The 16,528-nt window shown below is 42.3% G+C and overlaps 1 protein-coding gene across 1 annotated transcript in view; it reads right to left on the reverse strand.

Moving 5' to 3' along the window:
* Positions 1-3,703: 3,703 nt before the first annotated feature.
* STK17A (serine/threonine kinase 17a) overlaps positions 3,704-16,528 on the reverse strand; it is a 42,958-nt gene continuing 30,133 nt past the window's right edge. The window contains exons 4-7 of the mRNA XM_059397211.1: positions 11,233-11,359; positions 8,317-8,365; positions 8,050-8,229; positions 3,704-7,082 (exon numbers count right to left, since the gene is read on the reverse strand). Of these exons, the coding sequence (XP_059253194.1) occupies positions 6,758-7,082; positions 8,050-8,229; positions 8,317-8,365; positions 11,233-11,359 (681 nt within the window). The 3' untranslated portion in view covers positions 3,704-6,757. The remainder of the gene's footprint in view (positions 7,083-8,049; positions 8,230-8,316; positions 8,366-11,232; positions 11,360-16,528) is intronic.

The following is a 16,528-nucleotide window of genomic DNA, read 5'->3' on the forward strand; positions in this document are numbered from 1 at the left end:
AGCTTCTGCACAGCCAAGGAAACAGTCAACAAGACAAAGAGGCAACCCACGGAATGGGAGAAGATATTCACAAATGACACTACAGACAAAGGGCTGATATCCAAGATCTATAAAGAACTCCTCAAACTCAACACTTAAAAAACAGATAATTATATCAGAAAATGGGCAGAAGACATGAACAGACACTTCTCCAAATAAGAAATGCAAATGGCTAACAGACACATGAAAAAATGTTCATCACTAGCCATTAGGGAGACCCAAATCAAAACCACACTGAGATACCACATTACACCAGTTAGAATGGCCAAAATCAACAGGCAGGAAACAAGTGTTGGAGAGGATGTGGAGAAAGGGGAAACTGCCTACACGGTTGGTGGGAATGCCAAGTTGGTGCAGCCACTTTGGAAAACAGTGTGGAGATTCCTTAAGAAATTACAAATAGAGCTTCCCTGTTACCCTGCAATTGCACTACTAGGTATTTACCCCAAAGATACAGATGGAGTGAAAAGAAGGGCCATCTATATACCCTAATGTTCATAGGAGCAATGGCCCCAGTCTCCAAACTGGAAAGAACCAAGATGCCCTTCAACAGATGAATGGATAAAGAAGATGTGGTCCACCTATACAATGGAATATTACTCAGCCATCAGAAAGGAGGGATGCTCAACTTTTGCATCAACCTGGGTGGGACTGGAGGGGATTATGCTGAGTGAAATCAGAGAAAGTCAGTTATATGGTTTCACTTACTTGTGGAACATAAGGAATAGCATGGCGGACAGGAGAAGGAAGGGAAATCAGAGGGGGAGACGAACCATGAGAGACTGTGGGCTCTGAGAAACAAACTGAGGGTTTTAGAGGGGAGGGAGTGGGGGTTTGGGTGAGCCTGGTGATGGGTATTGAGGAGGGCACGTACTGCATGGAGCACTGGGGGTTATATGTAAACAATGGATCTTGGGATACTACATCAAAAACTAATGATGTACTATATGGTGGCTAACATAACATTTTAAAAAATCAGGAAAAAGAAAAAATAGCATTTTACAGTCCAGGGTAGGAAAGTGGGAGATGAAAAAAACAGGCCTCTCAGATACAGGTCTATATCACAGATCACATACAGTGTAGTGTCTTTTATCACTAAATAATAAGCCTTAGAGGCAGAAATTACTTTTCCTCCACCACATAATACTTTTAAAAAATAGCTTTTAAAATTAGCTACCATGTTAGTGTCAGTTACGTTGCAGTCTTACTTTACTTGCAAGTTAGTTTTATAAAGTGAGAAACTATAAACCAATCTCTCCCATGAATGTTGCTGCAAAATTCTAAATTTTAGCAACTGAATCCAGCAACATATAGTTAGTGGTATATTGTATTTCGCAAAATATTGTGCTGCCTATTCCTTTGCAGTGCCCCCCTCCATGGGAAGACTCTATAGCCCTGCTTTGAACTTAGGTGTCACCCCATGGCTTGTTTTGGCCAGTGAATTTGTGAGTGGAAGTGATAGGGAAGACTTCTGAGTAGACGTTTTAAGGGCCAGGGAACCAAGGTCTGGTTCCCCATGTCCTCTTTTCTCCCTTCCCTAAAATCAGTAATATTCTAGATGGTAGCTACCCCGGGGACTCAGGTTCTGGAACGAAGTTGATATGTGACAGAGCTTACCACTGAAGCACGATGGGCCATGTAGCACATTTGAGAAATAACAGCAATAAGCCCCGAAGATCAGCGGCCAGTTTTACATCAGCCTAGTCTAGCCTCTGGTAATTGTTCACATCGACTGAGAGAGGTTTATTTCAGGAGTGCTCGGTGGCTCAATCATTAATAGATCTAAGGAGGCGAAATTAGGATACTTTAATACAGGATCCACAGTTCCCCTTACAGGAGAGGAGTGTGTGCACATGCCTGTATTCCCCAAAGCCAGCAGCTCACTCAATGAGGAAACTACCAGAGATTTTTCCCACTCAGGTCAGAAACAAGATGAGTTATATCCAGTGTAGTTAGGCAAGAGGCCTAAAACCTAGGAAGAGGAAAGCAGTTACTGTTTAGGTAGATTATATGACTACGTATCAGCAAAACCCAAAAGAATCTGTGGCAAACTACAGAGTACTTAGTGGAGAGTATAAGATTAATATAGAAAAATCTTCACATATACAAGTAGTAACCAGTTTGAAGAAATAACGGAGACCAGACTCCATCTACAGCAGCAGAAAACAAATTATTTAGGAAAAAAACTTAGCAAAAAATCTGCCAAACTTGTATGAGAAGTGCTAAAACACTACCAACAGATACAAAGTACGACTGGACAACTACAAAGATTTCCACATTCAGGGATAGCAAGATTCTTCTTCGGAAAGATGCCAGTCCTCCTGGAGTTCAATTTAATGTATACCAATAAAGAGAACATTAGGGATTTTTAAAAGTTAGATCAGCTAATTAGTTTGGAAGAGTAAGCAAAGGCAGCCAGGAAATCCCAGCAAAGCAAGGTCAGGAGGGAGGGCTTGTCTTGCCAGACATTAAAATATAAATAATGCAGCACTGACCCATGAAGAGACGCCACAGCAACACCGCACAGAGAATACAGACGCATGTCCAAGTGCACACGGAAACCTGGTTATGGTAACCGCTAGCATCTGAGTCGGGAGGGAGTGGGGGACATCTGAACAATGACAACAGCTGATAGCTAGATGCAGAAAGACAGCATCGGATCCACTGTCAACCATACAAATAACAATTAGATCAAAGATCTAAATGTAAAAATGAAACCATCTATATACTAGCAAAATTATAGGTAACTCTTAGAACCTGGAAGTAGAGAGATCTTCCCAACGAGTCACCATCTACAAGTGATAAGGCAAATTAATAAACTTGACTGTATAAAAACAAATTTCTGCATGTCTAGAAATAACAAAAACAAAGCAAAAAGCAAATGCTAAACTGGGGGAAATATTTACCTATTTTTACAAGACGTATTTATTTGAAAGAGAGAGTCAGGAGGGGCAAAAGGAGAAGAGATCATCTCAGACAGACTCCCCAGCAAGTCCAGAACCTGAAATGGGTCTCCATCCCACAACCCCACATGATCTGAGGGGAAACCAAGAGCCAGACCCTCAACCAACTGAGCCACTCGGGTGCCCCAACATTTATAATTTAAATCGCAAAAGTTAACATTCATAATTTGTAAGGAGCAAAAGTAGAGAAAAACCATAACCTGGAAGAAAACTGAGCAAAAGATACTAATGAATGAATTCACAGGAAAAAAATGCAAGTGAATTATATTTTTAAAAAAAAGTTCAACCTCATTCTTAAAAAGAATGCAAATTAAAACTAGTGATACCATTTTTCTTCAAGCAAATTGGCAATAATCCCTCAGTGTGAGAACCTACTTGAAAAGCCGTGAGGAAACAGGCTCTCTTAAATTGCAGATGGGATGAGAACAGCGATACAACCTCTGCAGAGGGGAACTGGACAGACAGTATCTGGAAAAATGTTACGTACCTTCACCATTTGACCCACCGATCCCATTTCTGACACTGTGTTCTAAAAAGCAGCTAACAAAAATAAAAAATGCCATTTACATAGTATTACTTAAGGAACTCTATTTGTAATAGCAAAAACTGGAGACATACAACCAAAATATCCATCGACAGACTTTGAAACCTTGGATACTTTCAGATCAATGAATCTATATTATAAAATTGTGATTATTGAATGTTGTTGGTTGAGTACATAGAAGAAAATGGTAAAATAAATCCCTATTTTGTGAATTTCTGAAATTGGCAATTTTTATGTTAAGTAGCATTTCACGGTTTTTCAGGGTTAGTTCCTTTCCTGAATATTAAGGCCACTGAAACCTCTTTTTACGCTCTTTCATGAATTCTTTTACCATAAACCAGGAGTTTTCAGAGTGAGTGAAAAATTAGACAGGGATCATAACATTTCAGGCAAAACAACCTCTCTTCTCCCTAGTATTTTTTTAAATTCTGCAACTAAATGAAGGTACTAGGTGGTAAATAACCTTGAAAATTTTTGACTATTTTAGTCTCATCAATGCAATTTAATTCTTTCAGGTGTGTGTGAGTTTAAAGTGTATTTAGGGTTAGTTTGTTAATACCCGGCTAATGACCTTTCCCCCTACATAGGACCATCTATGTTGGTGCCAAGATCAATCCTGCTTTGGTTTCTGTGGCCTGAGCTATAGACCACGCGTTACATTACTAGGACTGTAACTCACCTCTTGTCCAACGTTCTCTGAGCAGCCTTTATGACTTTTTCTCTATTAAATTTTCTTCCAAACTGAGGTCAGTTGTAAAAGTTTAGGAGTTTGTGGTTCTCACCTGACCTTCCTCTATAAGAGTGTGGCATTTTCTCCTACTTTTCATGTGAAAACAACAAAATAAAACATTAAAACACAATTTCTAAACTGACTAAAACCACTTATACATTTTGCCTATTTTTTCATAAACTTCTCAAGCTAAAATATGACAGTATGGAATTTTATTATTATTAAAAATGGACTTGCAGATTCTGTGAACAAATTCAATAATACTGGTTTGGTTCTTCATAAGCTTGTTAAAAGAAAAAATTAACATCATTAGGTGAGTATAAAGCTAATTGATAAATCACTAACGGAAAGATTTTATTTGGCCCACTTTCATGAAGGCTCTTCATGTTCTGTATAAGTCAAAAAAATGTCAGTATATCTTTACATGTGTTTACAAAAGCCACTAAAGATGCAGCACACTGCAAACAGCAAAGTGGCTGGCTAAAAGAAAACAGATTTTTTTTTTTTTTAACAAATACAGCAACTATATTAAATGTATTTATTTGGAATGTAATGTAAAGTGGTTTTCAAAAAAATCTAAATGTTACCTAAATGTTCTGGTTTTAAAACTGGACAAATCTTATCAAGTATAAAAATGTGTCACTCAATAGTGGACATTTTTCTAACCTCCCTTCTATTTTTGTCAGAGAGAGGTTTAAAAAAATGTGCCTAAACTTGTGTTTTTCCTCTTCCAAGAGGAAAGGAACTTACCTGCGGCTTCACATAGTGGTCACGGGTTTTCACAGAAAACCCTGCCATGGTGGTAGCATTTCCTCCTCTTCCTCCTATAGCTCGATTAGAAATGCTGGTTTTGAAGAAACTGTAAATGCGGCCGATTTAGTGAGAAACTGCAACCTGCCGGTTGGAACTGCCTAATCAGCTTCAGCTGATGCTGTATGAAGGTAGCGGGGCTCTGACACCTGCAGGCAGGGGGTGGTTACAGACCGTGGGGCAGAGTCCTGTACAGTACACCGCACACACTTCACAACACAACACGTGGTTAGGTGCTGCCACCAGCTCATGACCCTGACATTTAAGAACTCATGCAGAGGAGAGCATCGAGTGAGCCCCAAAGAGCAACTGTGAAGGGACTGGTCGGGCGACAGACCAGTTATATTCCCAAGTCTCCTGCCGCCCTGAGCCTAATAAAAGATAAATAAGGACACGACTCAGACTTTGTGTGAGAAAGATGTTTAGTTGCTTTAAGTTATACGGCATACACTTTTACATTTCCACTTTTTCATAGGAATTTATTACTTACTATGGGGCCTACTTCCAACTGAAGTGTTGATCCTAATCAAATTAAATTCTACTGAGTATATTCATGTAAGTTCTGGGAATGGCTTCTTCCCTGATGACAAAGTATCCAATGTTTTTCATGAACAAAGTATCCAGGTTTTTCATGAACAAAATAAAGTTTATAAATATTTTGTTTTTTTATAACATTTCTTAGTACAGTCAGAGGGCACAGAAGTAGAGGCTCAATGGCTAGGATGAATATGCTTCATCTCTACCCTCTCGGGGGTTTTATTAACAAAAACAATGTAATAGCATCTTTTCACTGACCAAAGCAACCCCATGTTGATCAGATCACACTGACACTTGCAAGTGACAAGCACATGAGAAGGCGGCACAGGTGCCATCTCCTTAAAGACAGTAGACAAGTAACCTGTGGTGGGGGACTGAGAAGTCAGCACTGGTTTACATTACAGGATTACTTAACCTTGACCTTAAAACCAGAATAGTCTGAGGTGAAAAATCATCACCACTCCTATATTATGACACTGAAGAAAAAAAAAAAAATGAGCCAGGGCTTTTTCACTGATAAGTTATAAGCATTAGGCAAAAGCAAAGACAATAGAAGTCAAATCAAATCTATAAAGCAGTAATAAAATATAAAAACATTATCAAACTCTAGTGGATGTTATTCTAAATTTGGAAGATACATAATTAAAAAGCTTACTCCCCCCTCCAAAAAATCCAAAGTGAAAAAGTCAATTTTAGCAAAGATATCTATATCTATCTATATATATTCATATATATATACAGATATAGATGCACACGAATAATGCTAAATAGATTTACAAAGATGTTAATTTGGCACTTTTACTTGGATTTTTAAAGAAAGGAAATACAGATATCGTTGCATAGCAAATTCTCATTCTGGAGAAACAAGATTTAGAAACAAAAGGTTCAAACATCTCCCTTCTTAAAAAAATAACATGGACACAGATAACTTTACCCGTTAAAACTCCTGGTTGGCATTTATAAATCTGTCTTGCTATAACTAACTCCACAAGTTTGACAAAGTTATTTTAGTTTCTATCAGCGATACCTGGTTTATCCACTTTCAGTACATGTACCATGTGGCCAGAAGTCCATAAATAATAATAATGTTTTCAATGCAGAAATCTTTTTTAAAGTTTTAAAGGGAAGTATTGCTCAGTAGATAAATTCTCCTGGAATTTCTTGTAGCAAAGGTTCCTCAAACTTAAATCGTTTGGAAATGGCCTTTTGCTCCATTTTCTCTTTTTCAGACTGTCTGCATTGTCCTAAAGTATATGAAGTAAATACAATTAACTCTTCTGTTGCACCTAATTCCTCAGTTTCCGGCTTCTGAGTATCTGAATTAATTTCAGGCACAGCATCACCTTCTTGGAGTGCATTTGCTGCTTCTAATGCCCCTTTCACTTTGAAAGAAGGATCGTGAACACTGCTCTCCGTCAACCACCGATGCTTTAGACATTCTTCGGCTGTGGCTCGATCTCTGTAAAATGAAACACATTTCACACTTAAGACAGTTTAAAACCTCAATTAGAGGGGCACCTGGCAGTTCAGTTAAGCCTCTGCCTTCGGCTCAGGTCCGTGATCTCAGGGTCCTGGAATCGAGCCCCGCATCGTGCTCCCCACTCATCAGGGAGTCTGCTTCTCCCTCTCCCTCTGCCCTCAACTCGTTCTTTTTCAAATAAATAATCTTTAAAAAAAAAATAAAACTTCAATTATAAATTAGAGCATACTGGGAGGGCCCCGGCTTGTTCAATCGGTAGAGCAAGTGACTCCTGATCTCAGGGTTGAGTATGCACTCCATACTGGGTATAGAGATTACTCAAAAAATAAAATCTTAAAAATACATAAATCAGGGGCGCCTGGGTGGCTCAGTGGGTTGAGCCGCTGCCTTCGGCTCGGGTCATGATCCCGGGGTCCTGGGATCGAGCCCCGCATTGGGCTCTCTGCTCGGCGGGGAGCCTGCTTCCCTCTCTCTCTGCCTGCCTCTCCATCTGCTTGTGATTTCTCTCTGTCAAATAAATAAATAAAATCTTTAAAAAAAAAAATACATAAATCAGAGCATAAGGTGTATTTATTGTATTATATATGGGGAGGTATGAAGAGCTGACAAGAATCTTACTGTGATTCCTGAGTAAGACTGGGAGTTTTGGCATCTGTGCAAATGCCACTCCCACAGTGTTGGAAAACACTTGAAGGAAGAGATCTCTGAAAAGCCCTTTTGGAAGACCAGACAGACAGACAATAGCTGTTTCACTGAGATGCAGCTCATGTTTTCTAAGAAACTTCATTTTTGACATATTCTTTCAACAAATACAAATAAGCTCAAGGTTTCATCTAGTTTAATGTCTACATTGTCCTGCCTCCCATTTGGTGTTTCAGGTTAGCCTGCTTTTGTTGAGAGCAGATCACTCAAAAATGGACAAAGATCAATATTCACTAATACTTACTCAGGTTTCTTAACTAAAAGGGTCTTGATGAAGTCAATAGCAGACTCAGACACGACATCAAATTCTTCCTCAGAATAACTTAAACTCATTTGAGAGATGTTTAGGAATGTTTCTTGTTTATTGTCACCTAAGAAAGGTGAGACTCCTGTGAGCATGACATACGTTAACACTCCAATGCTCCTAAAGCAGAATGAAAATGCAAGAAAAATTAATATCCTACTCATTTCTTGAAACCAATTTGATCAAGTTTTCAGAAATAACTCTTACCACATATCCGTCGCCATGCTGATAGGATCGTAACTAAGAATTTCAGGAGCTAGTATCAGAAACAAAACATTTAGCTGTGTGAAAAAAAATTCCCAATTTGCACTTTGAAATAAAAAATTTTTTAAAATACTCATCAAAAACTCTAAGACACCACCAGTATTTGTGCTAACATGAAATAGCATTATATAAATTAACATGAATTACTGTAAAGCCTAACTAGATGTAATTAACTTATTTTCCTACCAGTACCCTCCATTGTTTGGTCTTAATATTTTTAAAATACCCGAATGCATGAGTACTGTAACAGGAACTGACAACTCTGACACCTTTCTCCTCCCATACCCACGATAATCGAGTGTCCTGACAGATGACTGCTTTACAATCTTAATGCCATCCGCGGTGCTGCTTCCCCATGGCCCGCACCCTAGACCACGGCACTTTCCCCTGACCTGCCTGATCTCTTATCCATGCTGTGGCCGGAGGGGGTTTTAAGATGTCCACCCACTGACAAAAAGTCAATCAACATGGTTAAAGAAAAAACTGGGCCTTCTCAGATGACATGCACCACACACACAGACAACAAAGTTGCCTCTGTAGAGTCCTGGAAAACAGCATGCTTTGATAACATTTAACTAAACTGTCCCAGCAAGCAATACAAAAGACATTCTCAAATGTGCAAGGACTTAGGAGAAATTTATGAAAATCCTCCTTGAAAGGCAAACTCACTCACTGATACAATCCAGTCAACCACAAGATGAGTTTTTTTCAAAAGTGGTAAGAACTCAAGACAGGCAATCAAGTATTGAATCCATTTATAAACAGATCAAAAACTAACAACTGTGGTAATTACAATTTTAACAAGTGGGGGGTGAAGATATCTAATCCTAGGAAAAAAATGAAACACTCAAGTCACATACTCATCACTGGTAGGGGATGGGGGCACACACACCCCCCAATATTAGGGAGGAAGAAAAGGTTGGGAGAAAATGTTAGGTAGGGTATATTTCCTCAACTTCACCTTCTGATGCTGAGTCGTGAAACAGAGGTTATGAATATTATTTTAAAGTTTTAAAAGAAACTATTGGGAAATTTAAAATGAAATGCACAGCATCCAAACTACTGGAGGGGAAAAGGAGACCAAAGAAGCTGCTGGGAGGAGGGAGCAGGAAATAGTAGCTTCCTTTCTCATGTTAATGATAAGCTGAACACGGATGTAAGAGTTGATAGAGCCAATCCGATGGATAGTGTTAGGGTAGCCCCATTTTAGGGACAGAGGCATGGGGGGTCTAAAGAGATTTCAGGACCGAGGTCACGTGTACAGCCCTCTGCCCAGACAGGATTCTGTAAAGAGAACAAGCTGGGAGGCTTACACTCACCTTGAAATTGCAGGAAGGAAAGAGGAGAGGCCCCCTTGTTTTTCTCTATTACATAGTTCTGAATTATTTTTAGTCTTCTTGGATTGGGATTTACTTTTATAATAAAGATAGTTCTGGTTTTTTGGAGGGGGAAAAAAAAGTTCTTGGTAGAAAACTGAGAATGTACCCAAAGAACAGCATAAAACAAAACACAAGAGAACTCCCTTCAGGGCAGTAACCACCACAAGGTTCTCCTCTCACAGCCCTGCGTTCCTCGTTTGCTCTAGTCTGCAAGGCTTTCGACCGGCTGAGGGATCTGGGCTGCTGCTTCCCAAGAGGAGGCCTGCAAAGCCCCATCCTTAAACCTTCCTGAGTGGTCACGACGCACACTGGAATTTAAGTGTTCTAGCCCACAAAGAACACATCAACATTCTGAAGGTTGTCTGCCAGTGATACCTTTCATTACCTAATTAAGGATGTTTCAAATCGTAGGACTTTAACTTTAAAGCATTGGGTTATATATTTTGCATTATCATTGCCCAACAGCTTTGTTTTCCTCAACCCTATCTGTCCTCTGGAATTGACGCTTCTTGTAAACTAAGTCCCACTACCCTCGGCTCCTCTCCGGAAAGAGGCCTCGGCTGCCCAGGCCCTCTAGAAATGCAGCCAGCCTGTCCCCTTAACAACTCCAACCTCCTCCTTCTCCCCTGCCCCAGGCTGCTGTCATCGGACACAAAACCACCCCCTGACTCGCCTGCCACCACCCTGGACAGCGTCTGCGCTCCTGTCTGCCCCAGGCAGCTTGGCATCCAGCTTCTGCACCTATAGGTCTAGAGCGCCGCGGTCCACAGCCGCCCCTCGGCCCTAGTAATGATGGAGAACTGTTCCACCTCTGAAATTGTAAATATTGTAAACTCTTGGTCACCACCTTGACACTCTTTCACTGCCCTTGCTCTGCTTCCGGGTATCTTTTTTAACCTCATTCAGGCCATAGCTCCCTTTGCATCCTGTAGTTCTGCCAGTCTGTCCAAAAAGTCAGAATTCACTTATTTTTGAACAAAACTGAAAAGCCACGGTTCATCCCTTCAGCTGCTCTTGCACCTTCAAGGCTTAACACTTCTTTCTTTCTGCCAGAAGCTCGACCCTGCATTAATCCAACAACAACGAAATGCCACATGCCAACTGTTTCACAGGGCTTGCAATTACCCAACAGTGTTTGTTATGAACTTAAAGTTATTTAAAGGTCCTTACTTGTTAAACATCCTCCTACCTTCAAGTAACTTGGTATCCTATACTTTGTTAAGAGAATCCTTTTTGATTCCTTTTAGAAGCAAGCCCTTAAATTCTCTTGATTCCCTTCAGGAAAGCAATCATCAGTTTGGTAACTTACCGTTTAATGTTTACCATTTTTAAATCTTTACACAAAAGAAGGACTCTGATGGTAGAATTTTAATATAGCAGATGGCCTGCCCCACTGTTAACCACACTGCATGTGAGCTCCCTAACGAAGACGATGCCTGACCCCAAATGCAGAACATAACCCCCTCTCAGGAGTACTTACCCACATATTCAGGAGTACCCATAATTTCTCGGAGCTCTTCGCTGTTCTTCATTATTCTTGAAAGACCAAAATCAACTATCTTAATGTCACCCAGCGGTGATGCACTTGTCAGCAGAATATTCTGAGGCTAAAAAATACAGAAAGAGCAAGTAGCCCATAAAGCCTACACAGCTCGCTGGTGAAACCGAGATCGACAAAAAAAAAAAAAAAAAAAAAAACCAGAAGCAGTCATTCACGAAATACTTCTACAATATATTTACAATACATAAGGCAACAGGCCTCATACAATCTCTTCCCCTTATACTGGCTCCCGCTCAGCACATAAAAAAAAGATGGGGTAGATGCACATTTTTTTTTAAAGATTTTATTTACTTATTTGACACAGAGAGAGAGATCCCAAGTAGGCAGAGAGGCAGGCAGAGAGAAAGGGGGAAGCAGGCTCCCTGCCGAGCAGAGAGCCCGATGCAGGGCTCGATCCCAGGTCCCTGAGACCATGACCCGAGCCAAAGGCAGAGGCCTTAACCTACTGAGCCACCCAGGTGCCCCTCATCTACCCCATCTTAAAAACAAAACCAAGCCACTCATAAATATCCTATAAAACTCTCCATTTCTTTCTAGCCAACGCACTCACTCCGGGCTACTCCCTCAAAGCTCAGCTAGAAAGCATGGCTGTGTACACTTGCTGTCACTTCTCAGTGCACTGAGTCTGGATTTTGCCCCCTCTCCTAGGTCTAGCTGTTCTTACTAAGATCGCAAAATCTTAAATAATCAAAGACAACCCCCCCACCCAGATCGAATAAATGTCTTTCAAGGCACCATTGTGGCTGTATGATTTGGCCTGCCAACCACCCTTTTACACACTCTTGGATGTTTTCCTCCTTAATCTCTCACCATTTTCTAAAGATTTCTTCCTTGTTCTCTCCTTTTAAATACTGGTGTTGCCCCAGATCCCTCATTGGCTGGCCCTCCACTATGTCATCTACTACTGAAGCTTCAACCACCACTTACAGGCTGGTGACCTCTATCCTAAGTCCTTCTCTGACTCACAGATCCAATTAAAATCAGATCTTTTCATTTGGCTGAAATGGGCCACACCTTCAACTCCCACTACTGAGCAAGGCCATCAATCCAGTAAACAGCTCAGGCAAGAGTTCTTCCTTCAGCCCCATCAACCCCATGCCTCTCCTCCTCCTCCTCCTTTTTTTTTTTTTTTAAGATTTTATTTATTTGACACACAGAGAGAGATCACAAATAGGCAGAGAGGCAGGCAGAGAGAGGAGGAAGCAGGCTCCCCGCCAAGCAGGGAGCCCAATGTGGGACTCAATCCCAGGACCCTGAGATCATGACCTGAGCTGAAGGCAGAGGCTTTAACCCACTGAGCCACCCAGGCGCCCCATGCCTCTCCTTATCTACACCCAGTGTCATTGCCCGGGTCAGGCACTGGGGGGAATCAACCTAAAGTGCTCTGTCTCCTTCATTTTCAACCATGTCTCACACCTAGTGAAGTCATGGACAGTACCATGTCCCAAATCTCAAAACCCCCAACTGCTTCAAGTTTGGGCTTTCATTATTTCTCACCTGGACCACTACCCTCCTGCCTCTAGTTTTCCCCACCCACCTTCAACCCATCCTTCACTGAACAATAAATATTCTTGCCATAAAGTAAGTCTGATCATGATACTGGTTGCTAGTCCTCACCCACGAACACATTCTCAGAGGAAATGTATTTGACAATGGGCAACAGAGCTACCCAAGGCCAAGGCCACAGAATCAATAAGGTTCATATTCCTGGAGTCTTTTTTTTTTTTTAACCCAAATAACCTCAGATACTTTTACATAAAAATTCAAACATATATACTATAAAATAAAATTCACTTCAATTTTTAAAATAAAATGATTTTTTAAAAAGGTTTTATTTATTTATCTGATATAGATGACAAGTAGGCAGAGAGACAGGCAGAGAGAGAAGGAAGCAGGCTCCCTCCTGAGCAGAGAGCCCGATGCGGGGCTCCATCCCAGGACCCTGGGATCATGACCTGGGTCGAAGGCAGAGGCTTAACCACTGAGCCACCCAGGCGCCCCAAAATAAAATGACTTTTGAAAGAAAAGTTTATGTTGCTTCAGAAAAGGGCTGCACTTCCTGACTTCTGCCATTAAGAATATTTCCAAAGAGAAACTGAGAACCATACGTACCAATAAAGTATAAATACCTCACTACAGCACCCCAAGTGTTTCATGATCTGGCTTCTGCCTCCTCTTCACGATTCATCTCCTGCCACCCTCCCGCAGGCAATCTGTGTTCCAAATCCAACAAGCTGTAATCCCTAAACAAGATGTGCACACCCCCATCTCATGCCCTTGCCTTCTGTGCTCCCTTTGCTCAGGAAGCCCTCTCCCCTTCTCTGCTTGCAAATTTAGTTCCATCACTCACTCCATGCGTGGCGGGTCTCAGCAAGGCACCGGTGCCTCAAGAAAGCCAACTCTGACGCCCCCTCTGGCCCTCCAGGGAGGGCTCGATGCCTGCCCCCCTCTACTCCACAACACCTTGTACGTGACAGATGTATGCCCCTGCTCGGTTTGTTGTATTTTCCTCTCCCCTCTGTCACACTGTGGTTCTCCAGAGGTTTGTAATGAACGGTAACATCTCCCTTCCTTCCATGCATATGCAGCCACTCCATCTGACTTGTCTCCTTCTTCCTCTCCCGTAGGTCACTACAATCCAATGACCTAATCCCACGCTTTCTGAACATCGCTGACATCGCTGCCGCTCCTTCCTTGTTTACAGACTCTTTTACTCTTGGCTTCCACAGGAAAGCACTATCCTGCTTTTCCTCCTCTCTGGCTGCTGCTTCTGTCTCCTTTGTTGGCTCATCGTCCTTTAACTGGCCCATTCAATGGGTTTCTCACAGCCTGGTCTTGAGGCTCCCCGCTCGTACACTCCCCACTCTCACCTGACACAGTGCATCTGTACCCAGGGCCTAAGCATAGCCTAGACATTATGAGTCACAGATTTTTATCTCTGGCTCAGACCACTTCAACCAACTGCTCACCTACTCTCTTCCCTTTGATGTCTCACAGCTACCTCAAATTCAGCATGCTCAAACCAGACTATTTTCCCTCCCAAATCAGATTCCCCATATGCCAGTGACTGTCACCTCAGGGAATGACACTCTCACCTAGCAAGGTAGAAGAAAACACTAAGAATCACCTTGGCCATTCCTCTCTCCCCACTTTCTCCTCATTTAGCTGACGTTTCACTACACCCTATGGAGTTTAAGTCATAAATTTAAGCATTTCTAGACTTTATTTCTCTCCAACTACAGAACACTCATTCAAGGTACCATCAAGTTTTTGCTCAATTGCAACAGCCTCTGAACACTTTGCTAGGGTCTATTTTGCCCAGCCTTCTGTAGACAGAAGGATCTTTTGCTCCATGCAAACCTGATCTGTCACCCCCTGCGAAAACCTGTCAGTAGCTTCCCGCTAGCCTTAACCTCCAAACTCCTTAACGTGCATGCAAACCCCTGCTAGTCCGAGCTCCTCCCAGGCTCTCCAGACTCATCAGTAACCTGTTCCCCTTGGCTCGGCGACAGTGGAGACTGTCTCAGCAGACACTGTCCAGTGTATCCTACTTGCCATGCTCGCGCTCACAACAATATCTTTGTGTACTTTTTCTCCATTCTTCTGTGCATCATGTCAGCTTGCTGAGAAGACCTCTAGGATGGCAGCAAAGAGATTCTAACAACGTTCAACAAGCAAGAACATATGAAACAGGAAGTTGAGGTCTAGGTGGTTCCTCTCTTGTAAAGGGGTTACTATCTACCCAACCGTCCCTCCTGCCCTTCTCTATTAGGAAAATGCTTATAGATTGACCCAAGTCTGGATTCAGGGGCAGAGAAGGAAGAATCCCCAGCTCCAGGAGTCATGCAGTGGGCTGGCACCCAGGGGCACACATTAGCTGCTGCTTGAATGAAAGGAAGAGACAGAACTATATAAAAGAACCTAACAGGTGTCCACTTTGTGTCAGGAATGGAGGCACTACAAATACCAGTGATCCCAAGTCTCCAGTGACAGTTCCCCATCAGAAGAAAAATCACAGGGAAGCACCCAGCAGGCTCGACCAGCTCTGCTGTGCGTTTCAAGTGCGCTCGTGGACAAAGCGCTCAGGCCATCCATCGGCAAGAATAATTCAGCCTTGGAGAACTGTACAGGAGAGAAGTGAGCAGACCTTGGAGGAGAAAAAGGATACTGTCGTTTATTCAAAAAAATTTTATTGACGGCCTACTGGGAAAACAGAAAATAAGACCTAAATCTCACGTTCTTTTGGAGGCTTACATTCCAATGGAGACAAAGAAGCAAGAGTAAATAGTTAACACCTTGGGTGCTTTTAAGCACTCAGGAGAACTCAGCAGGGAAATGGATGGGAGTGTCTGCGGGGTGTGTCTGTTGCGCATGAGTGTGCTGGTTCCGGGTAGTCAGGCAAGGTTTCTCTGAGAAAGCAGTAGTGAGCTTCGAAGGAGCCAGTCCCGGCACAGTACTCAGGGGCCTGGTGTTGGCAGGGGGCATTCCGGGAGAAGAAAGACCCCGCCAGACGCAAGGACAAGCTACCAGTGGAGGAACCACAAACCGGAGAACAGCGCAAAGGCAGAAGGGACGAGTGTGGTGGCAAGCAAAGCCTAGTGAGCAGATGGGGGCGGAGGAACAGGAATCAGGCTTTGTGAGGCCTTCTGCAAGAACTGGTCGAAGACAGACTAGAGGGGAGGACAAGAGGACATCCCAGGGAAAGAAAAGGCCACACGCCGAAGCATATACAGGTGAGCTAATCTACAGTGTGATGCGTGCAAGGGATTCTCAAATACAAGAATATGTCTTCAAAGAATGTGCCTCTACCCTGTTTTTGCAGTCCTAAAAGGGAGACAGAGACAGAGTGAGGAAGATATGATGAAGCACAGAATAAAACAAAACAAAACAAAAATAGAAGAAACTTTACACATTCTACTAACCAAATCCACAGCCCATTGGGACCGACGCTGTGGAGGAACAAGGTGCTTAGATCATTCACTGATTAATACAGCCAAGGTCAGCAAGAGAGGACAACTGGTTCCATTCTGATTCTCAGACCCAGAAGGAGAGGTGCCTGCAAAAACACCACAGACTGCTGGCAGTTCAGTCTGGAAAGAGTCCAGGGCTGAGGATATGGCTCCGGAGGACAAGGACATAGTGGCAAGACTAACACCATGGAAGTAAATGAGAGGAAGAGAAAACAGCAAGAAAAAGAGTGGCCAAGATGAGTTTG

The sequence above is a fragment of the Mustela nigripes genome, chromosome 4, assembly GCF_022355385.1.
Source record: "Mustela nigripes isolate SB6536 chromosome 4, MUSNIG.SB6536, whole genome shotgun sequence".
Lineage (NCBI taxonomy): Eukaryota > Metazoa > Chordata > Mammalia > Carnivora > Mustelidae > Mustela > Mustela nigripes.